Source organism: Nansenia antarctica, assembly GCF_963989245.1.
Source record: "Nansenia antarctica genome assembly, chromosome: 7".
NCBI classification, from domain to species: Eukaryota; Metazoa; Chordata; class Actinopteri; order Argentiniformes; family Microstomatidae; genus Nansenia; species Nansenia antarctica.
The window spans coordinates 59,586,965-59,607,368 of record NC_137677.1 but is presented as its reverse complement, the minus strand read 5'-3'; the positions used below and the strand labels follow the sequence as shown (position 1 = coordinate 59,607,368).

Below are 20,404 nucleotides of genomic sequence, written 5' to 3'. Positions count from 1 at the left end.
ACCTCAAGATGTATCAGAGTTAGATTAGAATATTATAATTGTATATTAGAATATAATATACAATTAGAATGATCAATTCCATTTCAATCCAGTCTATTCAAGAAGTTAACCGAAATTCCAATTGCACATTGCCTCAGTGAGGACAGTAAACCAACATACAACAACATACTTTTAGCCTTTGCATGATTGATGTTTACAATACTACCTTTGCACATACTGTATATTGCACATTGCACATACCTCTTTGATATAGCATCTTTTTATACAACTGACATACTGTACATAAGCCTTAACTGTAACCTTAACTGTACATAGCTCATAACTGTATATACCTCTAAACTACCGTACATGCCTTACTGTACCCATCACTATCATTGTCATGTTTATTATATCATGTTCTTATATCACTATTTGCACTTCTGGTTAAATGCTAAACTGCGTTGTCTAGTACTTGTACTCTGACTGCAATTACAATAAAGTTTAAGCTTATCTAATACAGCACTGTACAGGAAGCAACGCTGTGTGGTGTAAAGCCTTGTTAGTGCATAGGTGAAGTTATGGGTTGTGGTGCTAATTAAAAAATTCCAGTATTTTTCAGGTTTTGGTCAATATTATGCAATGTGCCATATACAAGTTGTACCTCGTTGTAAAGGTGACTAATCAGGCTTTCCAACAATATAAAATACATTGTATTGGTATTATTAAAGGGGAGGAATAATCGACCGAAATAACGTTTCCGAAGGAGTTTATATATATATATATATATATATATATATATATATATATATATAGAGATGTTATCACATCAGGCCAAATTCTAATTTGAGGGGTTATGTTAAGTGTGCTGATAATGTGCTTCAACGATATGTTATTAACTGTGTTGTACTACACACACACACGCACACGCACACGCACACGCACACGCACACAAACACACACACACACACACACACACACACACACACACACACACTATACAAACTGCTTCCAAGCCATGGGCTTGAAGCTGCTCAGTCACAAGCTGGCTGTCCTCCTGGCTGCTGTGGGCTTCTTCTGGAGCACGGTGATGGTTTACTTCATCACCATGGAGCACACAGAGGGCCAGAGAAGGAGCGACCAGCTGTATGCCAGAGACCTAGCCCGGCACAGCCAGACCTGGGTAGGTGAGTGAGGGCTTCTGGGGAGGATGAATGGCTATCAGGGACTGGTGCTTCAGGGACTGGTGCTTCTACAAGCAACAGTTTCTCGCGGTGGCAGTGTGCCTCACAAACAAGCCCCCTGCCTCTCATTGACCCTGGGACTCCCCCCCCCCCCCCCCCCGTGTCACTCACACACACACACACACACACACACACACACACACACACACACATACAGTACAACTGACAATGTAATCTATATTAGTTTTACATACTCCAAGTTACAGCCCACATAATTATTGTTATACTGCCCATTCCTGTCATTGTCTTTTTAAACTATTATTTGCTTATATACCGGTACTGCTGTTTATTACATTGTTGTTGTTTTTTATTATATTGTTGTCTGTACCTTTATGTCTTATGCACCAACCACACCAAGTCCATTTCCTGTATGTGCGAATATACTTGGCAATAAACATAATTCTGATTCTGATTCTACTGTAAATTATAACAATAATAAAAAAAAGAAGTAATTCTTCCTTCTTCTAGCATTATGACTATAGGGTTATTACTGCTATAAATGAAGGACAGACGATTCACTTATTTATACAAATGTATTTATTGTAAGATGCTTAAGGATAAAAATGTAAATGTAAATATAGTGAGGGCTGCTGGGGAGGAGGGATGGCTATCAGGGACTGGTGTTTCTACCAGGTATCATGGCCGTATAGTAATGTATTGATATGATTAATATTGATATTGATATTGATTAAAATTGGTCTCCTCTCTCCCCCTCAGACCTGCAGAGGGCATTTGACCAGAGCCTGGGCGGGGTTTGGCAGCTCGTAGCCAGATTCGAGTCTCTGCTGAATAATGGAACCAGCATCAGTCAGGGCAAAGACACTAAGAAGAGTGCGGCTTCACACAGCTCAGGTGAGCAGCACCTATGATTTAAATAATTTAAAGAATCTCGTTAGAGAGGTGAATTCGACCTCCAATCTCTGTTTTAACACTTTTAAAACCAGTATCACAACGCAGTCACTGATGAATGAATTATGGCAATCATTATTTGATGAAGGTACATACACTACCGTTCAAAAGTTTGGGGTCACTTAGAAATGTGAAAGAAAAGCACTGTTTTTCTCAATGAAGATAACATTAAATTAATCAGAAATACACTCTATACATTGTTAATGTGGAAAATGACTATTCTAGCTGCAAACATCTGTTTTTTAATGGAATATCTACATAGGTGTATAGAGGCCCATTTCCAGCAACCGTCACTCCAGTGTTCTAATGGTACATTGTGTTTGCTAATCGCGTTAAAAAGCTAATGGATGATTCGAAAAACCTTGAAAACCCTGCAATTACTGCAATTACGTTAGCACAGCTGAAAACGGTTTTGCTGGTTAGAGAAGCTATACAAATGGCCTTCCTTTGAGCTAGTTGAGTACCTGGAGCATTACATTTGTGGGTTCGATTATACTCTCAAAATGGCCAGAAAAAGAGAACTTTCATATGAAACTCGACGGTCTATTCTTGTTCTTAGAAATTAAGGCTATTCCATGTGAGAAATTGCCAAGAAACTGAACATTTCCTACAATGGTGTGTACTACTCCCTTCAAAGAACAGCACAAACAGGCTCTAACCAGATTAGAAAGAGAAGTGGGAGGCCCCGGTGGACAACTGAGCAAGAAGACAAGTACATTAGAGTCTCTAGTTTATCTGCTTGTGGGAGCAGCTTGACCGTATGGTACGCAAGAAGTGCCCATCAAGCCAATCCAACTTCAGGAGGTGCTTCAGGAGGAAGCGTGGGGTAACATTTCTTCAGATTACCTCAACAAACTAACAGCTAGAATGCCAAAGGTCTGCAATGCTGTAATTGCTGCAAAGGGAGCATTCTTTGACGAAAGCAAAGTTTGAAGGACAAAATTATGTCCAATTATGTCCATTAATTAAATCATTATTTCTAATCTTGTCAATGTCTTGACTATAATTTTCTATTCATTTTGCAAGTGATTTGATAATTAAAAGTGTGAGTTTTCATGGAAAACACAAAATTGTCTGGGTGACCCCAAACTTTTGAACGGTAGTGTACGTCAAACTAGTTACAGTATACGACTGGTACAAGTAGGAAAGACTGTGTCTAACTGCTATTGCTTTTTTTTTACTTAAGCAAAGCAACAGGTTACAATGGTCATATGTGTGTGCTATTCAAAGCACTAAAACAGCAGTCATATTCTCACAGATGTACAGTATATGACTGGGCGCCATTTGCATGGCCAGCCGAATAACTGCCACAGTGAGCCATACCCTTTTGAATAGATACATAGTACCACACTAGGTACATATCAGATAACGGTTGTCTTGGTTTTGTCCGTGTTTATCACAACAAGGTCAACATTACTAACCCATAATGAATATGGAACATGAGAGTCATCCAAAAGGGTTTCTTGTGTTCAAACTGTTTTCTGCTTGAAGCAGTATTGTCCTACGTGGAGATCACTATTCTCTTCCATGTCTCCCACACTCTGTGTATCACATTTCTGCCAGTGTCCCTCTCAGCTCTGCTGCGTCGTCATGAGCAGAAGCTGCAGTTAATGCAGGTGCATCTGGAGGCAGAGAGGGACAGAGACCGCCTGAAGGAGGAAGTCCTCCAGGACCTGAGGCAGGACAAGCTCCACCTCCAACAGGAAGTGACACGCATGGAGGCCCTGATCCAGGACCTCTGGAAGGAGAGAGTAAAGAAGAGCTCTATCACAGGTGACCTCAACCCACCTGGTGGTGCAAAGTCTGGTGCAAATGTCACTTGAATAGGCTCATTGGAAATACATTTACTGGACAACATGTTGATGTGTTCAATACTTATTTACCCCACTGTGTATATCATAATATAATAATATAATAATATAATAATTATATATATATATATATATATATATTCTCCTCTTGTTGTATTTTTTATGCTGTATGTAAAACACTGAATTGCCCCTGTTGTATGAAATATGCTATACAAATAAACTTGCCATGCCTTACTCAAGGTCTTACTTTTACGGCCTTACTCAAGGGCACACTAGTCGTAGTGTTCTCTTGTGGTGGTGGTAATTTATATGTTGCTTTCCAAGTCTAACAAAAGGTCTGATGTGTTTCCAGTGGTTGCCTCTCTATAGGAGCCTTTCAACAGCGGTGAACGTGGGTGTCATTGAAATTATTGATGTTCTGTGTTGACAGCAACACAATGCAGGCCTGGAACATTAGTGCAGCTCAAATTGATTTTTTTCAAATTCACACTTTACCTTAAGTCGGCCTCACAACCGCGTGGTATGGTAGTATACCTCTGTATTTACTCTTTAACAAAATTAACATGATGTTACATAGTATAATTATGTAATTGCAAGTAATAAGGTTGAGCAGTTTGTGTTATTATACACGTGGAATAAAGGCTCATCCCTATTCCCCTCATGTCATAACACAAACCACTACACTTGATGGCTCCAGTATTTGGTATATGTTGGTTATATTGTCATTCTCTCCCCCTCCTATTGGTAGACCCTCCACCAACCAGCAACAATGAGGACTGCCCCCTACCATCTTTGGACAGCTTCCCATTGTGCCAGGTTAAAATTGAAGTGAGTGATTGCTTTAAAGAACTCATATCATCGCTTAAGATGGTCCCACAATCTTGATCCTCACCTTGTGTCCCTCCACTGTCACACACACATTACCATGTCATTCATGTCTGTGGAAAGCGAACGGAAGACTTGAACGTGTGATAATGTAGGATCAACAGCGCGTTGACAGAGAAACCGAGGGGACAGAGTGTGCTTGTCTTGTCCACAGTGGTTGAAGAGCCATTGGCACTCTGACCCCTGCTATCAAAACTACGGGGTCAACGGATCAACCTGCTCCTTCCTCATCTACCTCAGTGAAGTGAGTCACTTTTATGAGAGCCTTGTGTTGATGATGATAATACGCTTTATTAACATACGTATCTGGTGCAATACAATGGGTTGTATGAGTACGATGAGTACAGTAAAAAAACGGAATTAAATGATATCCATGTTAAAGAGAATTAATGAGTCAGTTATTTAAGGAGACGGGACTGTCTGTTGGAAATCTGCTACCTCTGCCCACAGTGTTAGAGTTCAAAGTTCACAGTGTTAGAGTTCAAAGTTCACAGTGTTAGAGTTCAAAGTTCACAGTGTTAGAGTTCAAAGTTCACAGTGTTAGAGTTCAAAGTTCCTAACATAAGCATCCTCCCTAATAATAATATAACCCAGTAAAATGAAGGTGCTGTTATGTTTCTGCATATGTGTACTTGAAGAGGCAGCCACCAGTGATAGGTAGGTGGAAATCAGTAAAGTCCACTCCCCTTAGAACACCCCTGGCCAATTGTAAACAAACCTAGGTGTCACCCCTAGACACTCTGAAATTAGACTTTTCTTTCAAGGAGTCTCATTCTCATTAGAAAGCTTGAATAAAGTACCCTTGAACCCTTGAATGTTACATATTGCACCACCTTTAAGAAAGCCTATCACACTTTTCCTTATCTTCCTTTTCTATCTTCATCCTAACTGTTCCTAACACCTCTTCTAAGCTCTCTTCATCCACCTCATCTCTCCTAAATTAATCCTCATAAAAGCTCTGTAAGCCTCTCTACTATCTCTACAAAATAGAAGAAAAGAAAAAGCTTTTTCTCCATTCTCCCCCTCTAACTCCATTATACAGTTCCTTTCATCTTCTCTAATCTTAAAAAAAAACCTGTACATTTCTCCCCCTCCAAAGCATTGCCCTGCTCCTAACAATCGCCCCTTTGCATTTTCTTTTCCTCAAACTCCTTCCAATCTTCCCTAGCCTTAACGTACCTCCCCACATCATATCTTACTTCCTCCTCTAATCTATCCGCCTCCCTCCTCAATCCCTCTCTCAACTCCTATTCCTACCATATCTCATACTAATCTTCGTACTCTCCCCCTATAAATGTTCCCACCACCTCCCTGTATCCTCCTCATACATACTCCTCTCCTCCTCCCTCATCACACACCTTTCCATCTCCCTCCTATATTTCTCCCCTTTACAACATCTCCATTCAAACATCACACTCCTCCCCCCCCCTCCTTTCAACCCCCCACACCCCAACACACACACTCTAACACCACATTATCACTCAGGGTATTCATCACCTGGCTGAAGCCTTCCCTCATCCCTTCTGAGACCCACATTACGGTAAATCAACCCTGCTCTGTTCCAGGATGCCTCCCACCACCTGCCTCCAAGAGAAGTCCCTTCCAGCAGGATTCCTCTCCCTCCAAATGTCAATCATTCCCATTCTCATTCTCATTACACCGAATAGCACCCCCTAGAGGAATCACCCCTAAACATACAGTTCTTAGAGGCATCTAGCCGGCTGCACCACACATTAAAATCTCCCACCACCATACAGTTCTCCCCACACTTCCCTCTCAACCCCTTAAAAAAAAACTCAATCCCCTATCACCCTCCCGTTCTCCTCATCTGTTGTCTGCCTCAACTTTTGCACCAGAATTGCCACCCACCCTGGATCTATTCCTACCGTTGTTCACAAACACCCAGCTCTTTCAACTCCCCTCTTCATCTCCCCTCCCACCCAATGTGTCTCCTGTAGACACACTATATTATCTGCATCCCACATTTTCAAAACCTGCTCTAACTTAAACGCATTTCTCACACCCTATTTGCATTTAACGAAAAAATAAACAACATAATTATAATAATTACATGAACCCACATCATTCCTCATTCACCCCCCCCCCACCCCCCCCACACACACACTTTCTTTTTAACCTTCGCTCCCAATCAGCCTCTTCCTGGATGACTTTCCTCCCTGCTTTGCCTTGCCCTGTACCCCTTCTCTCCTTCCACTGTCTCTCTCCAGCTCTGCTCCTCCTATGTTGCTCAAGTCTATTGACACACTGTCTAGACACTGTCTAGACAGCTTTAAATCAGGGCAGATATGTCCAGGCTGAATGCATATTCTACACACTCTAACTTGCCTATCACGGACCACTTTTAAAAAAACTCTTAATGAAATGAAACACGTCATAAGTGTTTTTTACCGTTCACCCTGCATGCCTCCACGCTTCCACACACCATCTTGGTTGTTGTCAATAACTCCCATCAAAGTAACTTCCACTTCTCCCTCCACCTTCACAATCACTGTCGTGTCAATGCCTTCTCATACTGTTGTACCTGCTTCTCTCTTTCTTTCGCCGCTCCACTGCTCATGTTCTTTTCATTATCCTTCTCCGTTCCATTGGTCATTTCCCTTGTATCAGTCCTTGTTGCAAAATGCTAAATATGTCACCCCCCCCCAAACAGCCGAGCTGCTGGGGGAAGCCAAACCATCCCTTCTCACTTGATAGAAACTTCAAAACAATAATATATTACGTTTGTTTGCTCCACCGTATGCTCTCAGTCTTCCTCCCACCAAACACTTCCTGAAAGGGGCGTGTTCAGTCACATGCTATACCAACTGAGCCACAGAAGACCATAGGTTGGTCTGTCTCCTGGTGTTCAGGACCCAACAGTACCTGTCTTGCATTCTCCCCTCTTCTATGCCATGGGATAGGTGGAGAGATGGTGTCCTGTACTACCGGACAGAGTGGTCCCAAAGGTCGGTTGTCACTAACAAATCGTGCTGCAAAGCAGAAGGTCCACCTTTTCACTCCTAAAATCAGATTGTTAACCTAACTGTCTCTCCTAAAGACCTCCTCATCCCCACTACCCCCTTGTACAGTTTATTTACTATAAATAATAATAATAATAATAATAATAATATAAAAAAGTAATTCTCCCTTCTTCTGGCATTGTAACTGTCAATGGCCCCTGGTCATAGCATAGATTACTTTTTCTTATGATGACTGTGACTTATCACTTTGGATAAAGGTGTCTGCTAAATGCCAAACATGTCAATGTAAAATGCATTGATCTACATGGTAAATCCTACCTGTCACACATCTGGATAGTTTTAACAATACTTGACGTTAGAATTATAAGGTTCTATTTTGTCAAAATTTTGTTTTTTACATAATCTGATCCATTAGGTGTTTATTAATGCCTGTGTGGTGTTATTTTTAAAATGTTGATTTTTTTTTTGTTAGTAATTCATAAAATACAAAGGTTCCATCTCACAAAACGTAATGGAATGTAAAAACGTTGAGGCTCAATATCTCTGAACGACCCTAAACGGAGATAGAACCTTATAATTCTAAGCTCACGAATAGTCTATAGCAATGACGTCACAATTGGTTACTGTACGGTTTATGGTCAAATGTTCTTCATTTAGGTTAAGGGTTAGGCATGAGTTTAAGGTGTAAGGGGTAATTAAGAAGAGATGGGTCTTCAATCCACGGTGGAACATAGGAGATAGATCATGACCTCATTTAATGAAGACCTGTACTAGAGACTGAGATCTATCTCTCTATCTTCTCCCAGGACGATGAAGCTAGTTTGAAGACGGAGGTGCAGAAGGAGGTGCAGACGGAGGTGCAGAGCAGTCTAGGGGGTTTGTTTCAGGCCATGGGTGACAGGCAAGAGTTTGCGTGGGTCCTCCAAAGGATCCAGAGCATGGAGGGACTGTGGGTAAACGCAGGCCGTTCCCTGTCAGCCAAGCAGGACCTCTCCAAACAGAGGTCCAAGAGGGTTGGTACAACTCGTAAACATCTCGCCCTGTCCCTTAGTTTATATTTGTCGTTTTTTTCCACGTTATTCGTTTATTGTTTCCTGTTTTATGTCGTTATACCTCACCTTGTCTCTCGTTTCATACACTTCACTTCCGTCTCCACTTCCTTCCGCCTGTTGTGATGTCTACAAGCCCTGATTGGCGTCACCTGTCCCTCATAATCCTTCCCCTTCCCCTGTGTTCCCCTGTCTCTGCGCCAGTTCATTCTATCCATTCTATCCCGTATTCTATCCTGGTTATTTGAATTCCTGGTTTTTGATCTCTGTTAGCTCTCTCAACCTTGCCTTTTATCTTATCTGAATATCTGCCTGCTCTTTGACTGTCAACCTGTGTGCCGAATCCCGCTTTTTTGGAGGTAAAGACTATTTCTAGGGAGCTGCATGTGGCCTTGAGCAAGGCACTTAACCCCTAATTGCTCCAGGGGTGCCGACTATGGCCTAGAGAAAAGAAAAAAAAAATCCAGTAGTTTATTGCATGGCAAAAATAAACATTATTATATTATTTTTGATCCAATTGTTTGGCCATTACACAACTCCCACTCCATTCCAAATGACACACTCCCTCAAGTCCCTCAATGTCCACTATGCCATGTCAATGTGTGGAAAATTGTCAATGTCTAAATAGCACTTTGTGTGTCTCTCTGATGACCCTGTTGTATGGAACAGATAAACCCCCTAAGTGTCACAATCACACTATACTATTATCTCAAATCCATTCAGAATTTGGTTATATAGAATTTGCAATCGATACGATGGAAACTGAGACTGAGAAAGTGCATACTACAATATCCTGTTTACCTCTGTGCTCTTTTCCCCCTCAGATCCTCGTGCACATGGGCCTGGTGACCGCAGCCTCTGGGTTCCAGATTGCTGAGTCGGCCTTCTATGGGGGGCCACTAGGGGAGCTGGTCCAGTGGAGCGACCTCATCAGCTCTCTTTACATACTGGGCCACCAGGTCCACCTCTCTGCCTCCCTCAATGACCTCAGGGAGTAAGTAAGCACCTGCCGGTATACTGTACCTGTGCAAGCCTGGTGGCTGTGCGATCGACTGGGTTGGAACCTGGGTCACCAAAACTAGAGTTATGAAGATTTTCGAAACGTCATGTTCTTTACATGTAATATCTGTTTTTTTCAGCTATACTTTAGCTAGTATTCCTCTGCTATAAATGTACATTTCTCTTTCTCTATCTCATTCTCTCTCTGTTAAGCCTGGTACACACATAACGATTTTCTAAATCATAACAGATTTTTTATCTGAGAGAGACCCCACACATGAAGATAAAAAGGTATGGGTTGAACAGTTTTGATCGTATTGTGTGTGGTGTGCTCCGATATTCCCAATACAGCACACCACATACATAAAGATCTGTCCTACGGCAGTTTAGAGCAGTGTTTCTCAAACCTCTCCTCGGGGACCACCAGCCGTTCCACATATTTGATCTGTTCCACCACCAGCACACCTGATTCATAGTTGGTTATCTCTATGTGTGTACCAGGCTTTACTCTCTATCTCTCTCTTGTCTCTCGTGTGTGTCACTCTCTCTATCTCAATCTTTCTCGTTCTCTCTCTCTCTCTGTCAGTCTCATCCTCCCTGTATGTATCCCTTCTATGGGGCAGCAAGTGTAGTGTGTCCTTAGACAGAGAGTGTTGACCTGTAACACTTGCACTTTTTGCACCAAAGCACTTTGCACTTAAGAGCATGATAAAATAAAGAAAATAATATTTTTCTACTCTCTGTCTAAGGAGTCGTCCTTAAAGTTCATGTAGTGTGCGAGTTTTTCTAGACTTGTTTTCCTATCATTTTTAAAACTACCGGCAACCAATTACTGGAAGAGAGAACGGACAAAGTAAGGCACAACAGCTTTCCCAGTAATCCTTTATTCCTTCTATGCCATCCTGTAGGATCATGGTGCCCTCTATCTGCCCTGCTCGCTCTGGTCTCAAGATGGATCTGATTTACACGGACATCGTGGGTCTGAAACAGTTCAAAAGTGTGATGGGTCGGGCTTGGGTCACCCACAAGTAAGTATCACCGTTTATAACCATCAATCAATATCATAAAATCTGTAGTGCAGTCAGGTCTAAGACAACATTGAAACTACCACAATAACAACAACCACACAATAAATATATTTACATTTTACATTTTTGGCATTTAGCAGACGCCTTATTCCAAAGCGACTTACAATCAATACATTTGAATACTAAGCATGTGAATCAGCAATCCACCATTCGTTGCAGGAAGAGTAATCTAGCTCGAGCCCGGGGCCATTGATATAAGGAAAACCCTTCTCCCTATCACCTTCTTCTAAAACTTTTACTTTTATTTTTTTATTTTTTTATTTACTGGAGAAACTGAGAAACAGTACAAGGGGGGCAATAGAAGTTCTTAGGGACGCAGTAGAGGGGAAAGCGGGTGTCTTTAGGAGACGTAGTGGTGAGGGTCAGAAGATGTCTCAGGAGGAGCAGTTAAGATGTAACCTGAAGAGATGGGTCTTCAGTCTACGACGGAAGATGGGTAGTGACTCTGCCGTCCTGACAGCCGTGGGGAGCTCATTCCACCAGCGGGGAGCCAGTGTTGTGAAGAGACGTGATATATATAGAATATATACAATCCTAAAAAAGGCCAGGGGATATGCCACAGCCACAGGCATCACGTTATTAGATAAGGTAGCATCTACTGAAGTGCAGTCACAAGAAGAACACATAGTAATTCAGAACATTCTGCTTTGTATTCGTCATGGAAACTGTATTTGTAATGCCATCAAAGATCCCAGCCACCGTAACCACAGTCTGTTTGAACCGATGCTATCCCAAAAGGCAAAGCCTCTTCCGGAGCCTCAGGGCCACAACTCAGAGGCTATAACCAACAGCTACTTCCCCCAGGCGATCAGGCTCATAAACAAACCTACGGCAGACAATGACTATCATCCCCAAGCACACCCCATGTATACGGGCTACCTAAACCTTACGCTCACAGCCACTTTACTACTTGAACTATCTATTTTATTTACTCAATTATTTGTACTGCTAATTGTATCCTGTCTTATTTGTCACTTATGTCCTGTACTATTGTCACTTTTGTATCTTGAATTATGCCTGTTGCCTTATTGTCTTGTGCTGCAATGTCAGGAATTTTACTCTCTTGTGTAATGTGACGTAACAATACAACTTTAAACTAATGTGTTGTATGTATTGTGCTGTTATGAAATGGAATCATAAGTCTTAAGAAGCATCAGCAGCAGGTGCTAAAGAGAACAGAATCCACCAATTCTGTCACAACGTTCAGACCAATGCTGTTTCAGTTTGTGATTGTTAACGACAGAAATATTTTGTTTTTCCCGTGTTGTGGCATGTAGGTGTGTGATTCGGGTGTTGGACTCCTTTGGTACTGAACCAGAGTTTAACCATGAAGTGTTTGCCACAAAGAGAGGCTATAGCAACGTCTGGGGCAAGCTACACCTCAACCCCCAGCAGTTCTACACTATGTTCCGTATGTCAAATATACTGCCTAGGATCAACATCATTTGGAACAGTAAATGTCAGTTACCTTGGGCACATTGCAATTTGACCTTGTCTTTGCTTTGGTCTTTGTTGCCATAAACTGGCATCCCAAACACCCTAATGGGCTTTTTTCTTTCTTTTGTCCTATCACAATGAAACTTTCCACAATGAATATTAACATAAAAACTAATCATTTTTGTATTACAAGTTTCTTTGAAACTTAATTTGAATATGCAAATTAGCTTAATATACATGGAATATGCCCACATTTGCATATCACGAAAATTACTTTTCCCCAAAATGTATTATATTTACATTGTTGTTTGTTAATGATATCAAACACACTGATCAGACTTTCATGAACCATTTCATCGAAATATTGTGACTTCATAGAATAACATCAAAAACACCATTCATATGTATGACAAATGCATAAATCCGTAAAATCTTCCTCCAACCATCCTACTGCTAACGGTTGATGGCAATGCTGCTTTTGGACTGGCCTCTAACCTGAAACCTGCCCGGCTTGGTTGTACCTGCCGGGGGTATAACCCCCACCGGTATAGTCCTCAGGGTCACAGAGGCACACAAGCCTCCCCACCACGACAAGGTAGCAACAGCAGGGGAGGTTCTTTTTTTTTTCTTTTTTGTGTGTGTGTGTTTTTTACTTATTTATTTATTTTTTGTGTTTTTTGTTTATTTTATTGTTCTTTGTCGATGTCCTCTGGAAGTCCATTGATCAGCAGCAAAGACAACCCAGTGGTGATGTCCAGCATGTCCTTGATGGGGGTGCTTTACTACATCGTCTACCATGGCCAAAAGGGTCGACTTATGACAGTGTGTGTGAAATGTATGTCAGATATGTCAGATATGTCATACAGAAATATGGTATACAAAGACGAACCAACAATAAAAGATGCCACCCAACTGCGACAAACTGGTGTTAGTCCCGGCGTGACTGTACACTTCTCTGGTGACATGATCATCCAATCCAAAAAGGACCAGTTCCTTAACAATAAGGAAAATAAACAACGCTTCTTGGTTTATCTAAGTAATACACTAGAGAGGGCTGGGTGCATCACAGACCATGCAAAGAATGATGCTGATGTGCTCATTGTCCAAACCGCCATTGCCTCAGCCAGAACCAAAGACACGGTCCTAGTAGGAGATGATACAGATGTATTAGTACTCTTGTTACATCAGGCTGATCCAAATGCACAGGAACTGTTTCTGGCACCAGAACCAAAGAAAGGAACAAAAGCAAGAAGGATATGGTGCATAAAGCAGACAAAAGAACTACTTGGTCCAAAGGTGTATGATAATCTCCTCTTCATCCATGCTATTTTAGGCTGTGATTCAACTTCTCGTCTATTTGGCTTGGGAAAGGGATTGGCACTGAAAAAAAGTAAAAACTGACTCTAGCTTTCTCAAACAAGCTAAGGTGTTCAGCCTGTCAGAGGAAAAGGTCGGAAAAGGAATCATCGTTGCAGCAGGTGAAAAGGCTCTAGTCTCACTGTATGGGGGTGACAAAGATGAATCGCTGGATATGCTGAGACACAGGCGATCCTGTGAGAAAGTATCAAAGACCACATCTCCAGTGGAACCTCAAACTCTTCCACCAACATCATCAGCTGTGAAGTTCCACAGTCTCTGTGTGTTCTACCAGATCAATGAATGGAAAGGAACAAGTGAAAGCATGAGTCCAGAAGACTGGGGATGGCATGTTATAGGTGGTAGATTCATGCCAATAATGACTGATCAGCCTGCAGGACCACCAGAATTACTTGATGTGGTCTGCTGTAGCTGCAAAAAAGACTGCTGCACGAAGAGATGCACATGCAAAAAACCTTGCAAACCTTGCACTGCCATATGCAGAGAATATCGTGGTACTAGCTGTACAAATTCCCAGTTGCCTGATTTATCTGATGACTATGATCCAGAGCGGAAGAACTAAGCACGCCAAGAACTGAAATAGGGGGTGCAAGAACAAAGAATCATACAAAAGGAGTTTAGGATCACGTTTGAACAATAAAATAAACAAAAAACACACAAAAAAACAAATAAGAAAAAAACACACACAAAAAAATAAAAACACAAAAAGAACCTCCCCTGTTGTTGCTACCTTGTCGTGGTGGGGAGGCTTGTGTGCCTCTGTGACCCTGAGGACTATACCGGTGGGGGTTATACCCCCGGCAGGTACAACCAAGCCGGGCAGGTTTCAGGTTAGAGGCCAGTCCAAAAGCAGCATTGCCATCAACCGTTAGCAGTAGGATGGTTGGAGGAAGATTTGACGGATTTATGCATTTGTCATACATATGAATGGTGTTTTTGATGTTATTCTATGAAGTCACAATATTTTGATGAAATGGTTCATGAAAGTCTGATCTGTGTGTTTGATATCATTAACAAACAACAATGTAAATATAATACATTTTGGGGGAAAGTAATTTTTGTGATATGCAAATGTGGGCATATTCCATATATATTAAGCTAATTTGCATATTCAAATTAAGTTTCAAAGAAACTTGTAATACAAACATTTTTAGTTTTCATGTTAAGATTCATTGTGGAAAGTTTCATTGTGATAGGACAAAAAGAAAAAAAAAGCCCATTAGGGTGTTTAGTTTTCTCTACGTATTGGCACACATCTTGAATTGATGAGAATTAAACATATTTCTGCATCTAGGATTTCTTAGGACTTTTAGTATGTTGTTCTAGTGATGTCAGTGGTTGAGTAGTGAGGCCTGAGGGTCTTATTGTCCACTCTGTGCTCCCTCCAGCCCACACGCCTGACAACTCCTTCCTGGGGTTCGTGGTGGAGCAGCAGCTGAGCTCAAACGACTCCCAGCACCCCCAGGCCCTCAGCAGGCAGAACCAGGCGCTGGTCTACGGCAAGAGGGCTGAGTTCTGGAAGGTACTGTACTGTGTGGGTAGAGACTACCTTGGGACCGACAGTAGAGTACAGCATGGCGGTAGAGCATGGCGCTAACAATGCTTAGGTTGTGGGTTTAGTTGCTTCACAACTTTACTTCACCTACCATCCATAGACAGGTGGGATTCAAGATTAACTTTATTGTCCCACAAAAGTGGAGATTTGGCTTAGGCTTTCACCCATGCTGCAGCTGTAAAAGACAAACATTCCACACACCAAAAACATATAAAGATGTTAGTGAATAAATACATACAGCATGCATAAATACATACTAAAATACATACACCTCCACAGCCCTCAGACTCAGCACTGGGTCCCCCCAGGGCTGCGTGCTAAGCCCCATCCTCTACAACCTCTACACCTACGACTTCACCCCCGTCCACCCCAGCAACTCCATCGTAAAGTTTGCAGACGACACCACCGTGGTGGGATGCATCTCGGGGGGGGACGAGGCGGCATACAGGGATGAGGTAGAGCAACTGAGCAAGCTGTGCTGCTGAACAAGTCAAAGACCCAGGAAATCATCGTAGACTTCAGGAGGAAAAAGTCCGAGATCCAGCCCCTGCTCATCGACGGAGAGAGCGTGGAGAGAGTCTCAACCCTCCGATTCCTGGGGGTGCACATGCAGGATGACCTGACCTGGAAGGACAACACAAAAGCCACCATCAAGAAGGCACAACAGCGGCTATACATCCTGAGAGTCCTCAGGAAGGAACACAGCAAGCAGGAGATACTGGTGACCTTCTACCGCGGCGCAGTGGAGAGCATCCTCACCTACGGCATCTGCAACTGGTTCTCCAGCTGCACAACCGCGGAGAGAAATGCGCTACAGAGAGTCGTGAGAACAGCCCAGAAGATCACCGGCGCCCCACTCCCCTCTCTGGAAGAGCTGTACAACACACGCTGCCTCAGGAAGGCCTCCAAGATCTCCAGGGACCCAACCCACCCTGGGTACGAACACTTTACCTGGCTGCCCTCGAAAAGGCGGTTCAGGACCATGGCCGCAAGGACAAACAGACTGAAGAACAGCTTCTACCCCAGGGCCGTCCAGGCCCTGAACACAGCAAAGACCTAGGTTCTGGGCCCTGGACAGTCTGGACGGATTGATGGCAGCTGCTGGACTGAAAAAATCAGGTGTAGTGCTGAGGCACAAATATGTACATTTCAAGCCTGCAAACTGCGACACTTTAAATAAATGTGCAATAACACTATGTGCAATATGACAACCCTAGTCGTCTATCTGTACAGTATAGTATAGTGGATAGTGTACATAGCCTTTATTTATGTAAACCAGCTCCTTCCCTTCTTGTGTTTTTTTAAAGTGTTTTTTTTAAAGTTTTTTTTTCTTTCCTAACACCAGGGGAGCCACCCCTCCTAAATTTCGTTGTTTGGTACCTGTACTATAGCAATGACAATAAAGTCCATTCATTCATTCATTTGTGTTTGTTTGTTGGTATTGCAGGGTAAGAGGACATACCTGGATGTCATACACAACTACACTGAGATCCACGGGACGGTCTATGAGAGGAGCTCTACACCACTGCCAGGCTATGTGAGGAACCACGGGACGGTCTATGAGAGGAGCTCTGAACGGCTGCCAGGCTATGTGAGGAACCACGGCCTTCTGACTGGCAGGGAGGTGCAGCTACTGCTCCGGAAGAGCAAGGTGAGGAGGACATGAGTGATAAATAGGCACACACACACACACACACACACACACACACACACACACACACACACACACACACACCTCTACCGTTTCATCTGTGTTACTTGTGGAGTTACAATCCTCCTCAGAGTTTACTGTGTTGCTGGCCAATGGCACCACCTTGTGGTGGGAAAAGAAAACAGCTATTTTCTGCTGGGGGATTAACCAATGAACAGTGTGACCAGCCCTTACACTGTGTATTCCTGTCGAGTATGGACACTGAGTCAGTGGCTTTGGAGTAATAGTATGATTCCTCTGCAGGTGTTTGTGGGACTGTCCTTCCCTTACGAGGGCCCCGCCCCTCTGGAGGCCATAGCCAATGGGTGTGCCTTCCTCAATCCGAGGTTCACCCCCCCAAAGAGCCAAAGGAACACAGACTTCTTCAAGGGGAAGCCCACCCACCGAGAGGTCTGGGGTCATCAGTCACAGGAGACCGGTGGAGGTAGAAATGGGAGGACAGGCTCATTGTAAGGCATGCCATGGAATGAGAAATGCTATCCGAGATGTCCTCCGATTCCTACCTCCACCAGCCTCCTGTGCACTGGGTTCTCTTTCATTTATCTAGACCAGCGATTCCCAACCTATGGGCCGCAGCCCTCTAGTGGGCCGCGAGGGTACTGCAAGTGGGCCGCCAAATCATGGGGGGGGGGGATTATTTTTGTTTTGTTTTACAAAAACGTTTTAATTTAAAAAAAAATCATGGTACTGTATTTTTTTTTCTTTAAAACCTTAAAATGCATCACCAGTGTGATACTACTAGGCCTACTGCACTGTATGTATGATGATTGTATGATGATGCATATGAAATATCCAATAAGAATAAGAGAATAATGATGAGACACCACCCAAAAATTGTACGGGTCCGTATGAATGCCTGTGTGGGCCACGAATACTGGAGAGATTTCTAAGTGGGCCGGCCTTGAGTCCAAAAAGGTTGGGAACCGCTGATCTAGACATGTCTATAGTCCAAACAGGCACCGCCCGGCCCTCACTTCCTTATCAATAATGGAGAACATGAACGTTCTTCTCCTCCATTAGGGTGGAGAAATGGCAGTGACGCAGTGAAGCGTCGATAATCTTTATCCCTGCAACTTCATGATTGTGTGCTGAGTCTGACCACCTCTCTCCTCCCCTGCGAAGGTGACCTCCCAGCATCCCTATGCCGAGGCCATCGGAGAGCCCTATGTATGGACCGTCGACATAAACAACAGCTCACAGGTGGAGCGAGCCATCAAGGCCATCCTCAACCAAACGGTAGTAAAGAATACATGAGCTGTCACTCATCCTTGGTGTCCATAGGTGTCCTCGATGTAAGGGGAAATAATGTTGATTTCCTATCGCATGTTTCTTCCTTCCAGATTGAGCCCTACCTGCCCTATGAGTTCACCTGTGAGGGGATGCTCCAGAGAGTCAACGCTTTCATTCACAACCAGGTGAGAGGCAGAGAGAGAGAGAGAGAGGGGCAGAGAGAGAGAGGGGCAGAGAGAGAGAGGCAGAGAGAGAGAGAGGGGCAGAGAGAGAGAGGCAGAGAGAGAGAGAGGCAGAGGCAGAGAGAGAGGCAGAGAGAGAGAGAGGCAGAGAGAGAGGCAGAGAGAGAGAGAGGCAGAGAGAGAGGCAGAGAGAGAGAGAGGCAGAGAGAGACAGAGGCAGAGAGAGAGAGGCAGAGAAAGAGAGAGGCAGAGAGAGAGAGGCAGAGAGAGAGAGGCAGAGAGAGAGAGAGGCAGGCAGAGAGAGAGAGGCAGAGAGAGAGAGGCAGGCAGAGAGAGAGAGAGGCAGAGAGAGAGAGAGGGGCAGAGAGAGAGAGAGGCAGGCAGAGAGAGAGAGAGAGGCAGAGAGAGAGAGGCAGAGAGAGAGAGAGGCAGAGAGAGAGGCAGAGAGAGAGGCAGAGAGAGAGGCAGAGAGAGAGAGAGAGGCAGGCAGAGAGAGAGAGAGAGAGAGAGAGAGAGAGAGAGAGAGGCAGAGAGAGAGAGGCAGGCAGAAAGAGAGAGAGAGAGAGAGAGAGATGTTCCCTTTCTCCTCATCTCCTAGGACTTCTGCCATGGCCCAGCGAGGTGGCCTCCGCTGAGCGCGCTGGAGGTGAGGTTGGCAGCGGTCGGGTCTTCCTGTAAGCAGGTGTGTCAGAGGGAGGGGCTAATCTGCGAGCCATCCTTCTTCCAACACGTCAACAGCACTAAGGACCTGGCCAGGTGAGTCATCTCAATCAGGTACTACTACTACACACCTGAACAAGACACCACCGATGCCCACTGTCTAGCGCTTTGTGAATAGCTTTTCTGGAAATCCATAAAGATGGATAACAGCTTTGAAAAAGTCAAATCACCTTCTCTTTTGCATGCGTGTCTCAACGTAAAGGCTCAACGCTGATAAGGGTCACCTCCATTTGTCACGTCCTCCACTTCCCCCATAGTCTGTGCCAGTGCCTCCTTCTCTCCTGTTTGTCTTTGTCTTGTCGTATCCAAGTTAGTCTCGTCCTCGACCGATTAGTTACTTGTATGGATTCTATAGTTCTAGTGTCTTAGTACTCTGATTATCATCTAGTTGTAGTCCAGGACCTCGACCCGATTATCCACCTGCCTGCCTATCCGTCTGCCCTACCTGCCTATTCTACCTGCCCTGCCTGCCCAACCTGCCAAGTCTATCTGCCCTACGTGCCCCGCCCGCCCGCCTGCCCATTCCACCCTGCCTTTCCTTGTTCCCGGCTATTCCCTCATTATTATCCTTCCCTATTATTTGATATGTGTCCTGACTCTGGTGTTCTGTGCCTGGGTTCATTAGCTCTGACTGTAACGCCTAACGGAGGCAAGCCGTAGTCATGTAATCCTGTGCGTGCATGCGTGCACAATCAAGCCTTTAACCCTCTGTCCCTCCTGATTGCTTTGTGGTAGGTTTGATGTGGAGTGCGAAACAGCTCAGTCCTCTACAGCCACAGTGGCGCTGCCTGCGTTCAGCGCTGAGACGAAGCACTGTGTGTTCCAGTCAGACGCGCTGCTCTTCAGCTGTGCTGGAGCTCACGACTCCCTGACACGCGTCTGCCCCTGTAGAGACTTCATCAAGGACCAGGTTGCCCTCTGTAAAGACTGTCTCTAGAGGTCAACATTGCCCATGACCCTACTCCTCTCGCACTGTGACAACCATTCAGGAGGAGGACCGCAGGTTTCTGTGACGAGGGCCTTGAGGCGAGAGGTTTTCTCTCATGATCAGAAAAAGCAGATTGTTGGGCTGATAACATCCTCAGTAATTCAATTAAAGTTGAACAAGCATGGGATGAGGCAATAGGGGGAAATTCGATCAAAGCATTGACTTTGTCCCAAAGGAGGTGAAAAGTAAGGTCATGTTCTCACATGAAAGTCTGAATCGAGACCCCGGAGCAAGTGGATGAGTTCGCAACATTGTTGCATAA

At 43.9% G+C, this 20,404-nt stretch overlaps 1 protein-coding gene across 1 annotated transcript; it reads left to right on the top strand.

The window, feature by feature from the left end:
* Nucleotides 1–994: 994 nt before the first annotated feature.
* Nucleotides 995–20,091, top strand: LOC308162831 (alpha-1,6-mannosylglycoprotein 6-beta-N-acetylglucosaminyltransferase A-like; the record flags this gene model as incomplete). The annotated part of the gene is made up of 17 exons (XM_080536971.1): nucleotides 995–1,163; nucleotides 1,938–2,072; nucleotides 3,705–3,902; nucleotides 4,689–4,768; nucleotides 4,980–5,069; nucleotides 7,747–7,791; nucleotides 8,613–8,819; nucleotides 9,680–9,849; nucleotides 10,763–10,882; nucleotides 12,220–12,353; nucleotides 15,145–15,278; nucleotides 16,759–16,962; nucleotides 17,266–17,412; nucleotides 18,145–18,258; nucleotides 18,363–18,437; nucleotides 19,033–19,190; nucleotides 19,890–20,091. 17 exons carry the CDS (start codon nucleotides 995–997, stop codon nucleotides 20,089–20,091), a joined length of 2,382 nt encoding a protein of 793 aa, XP_080393097.1.
* Between the last annotated feature and the right edge of the window lie 313 nt (nucleotides 20,092–20,404).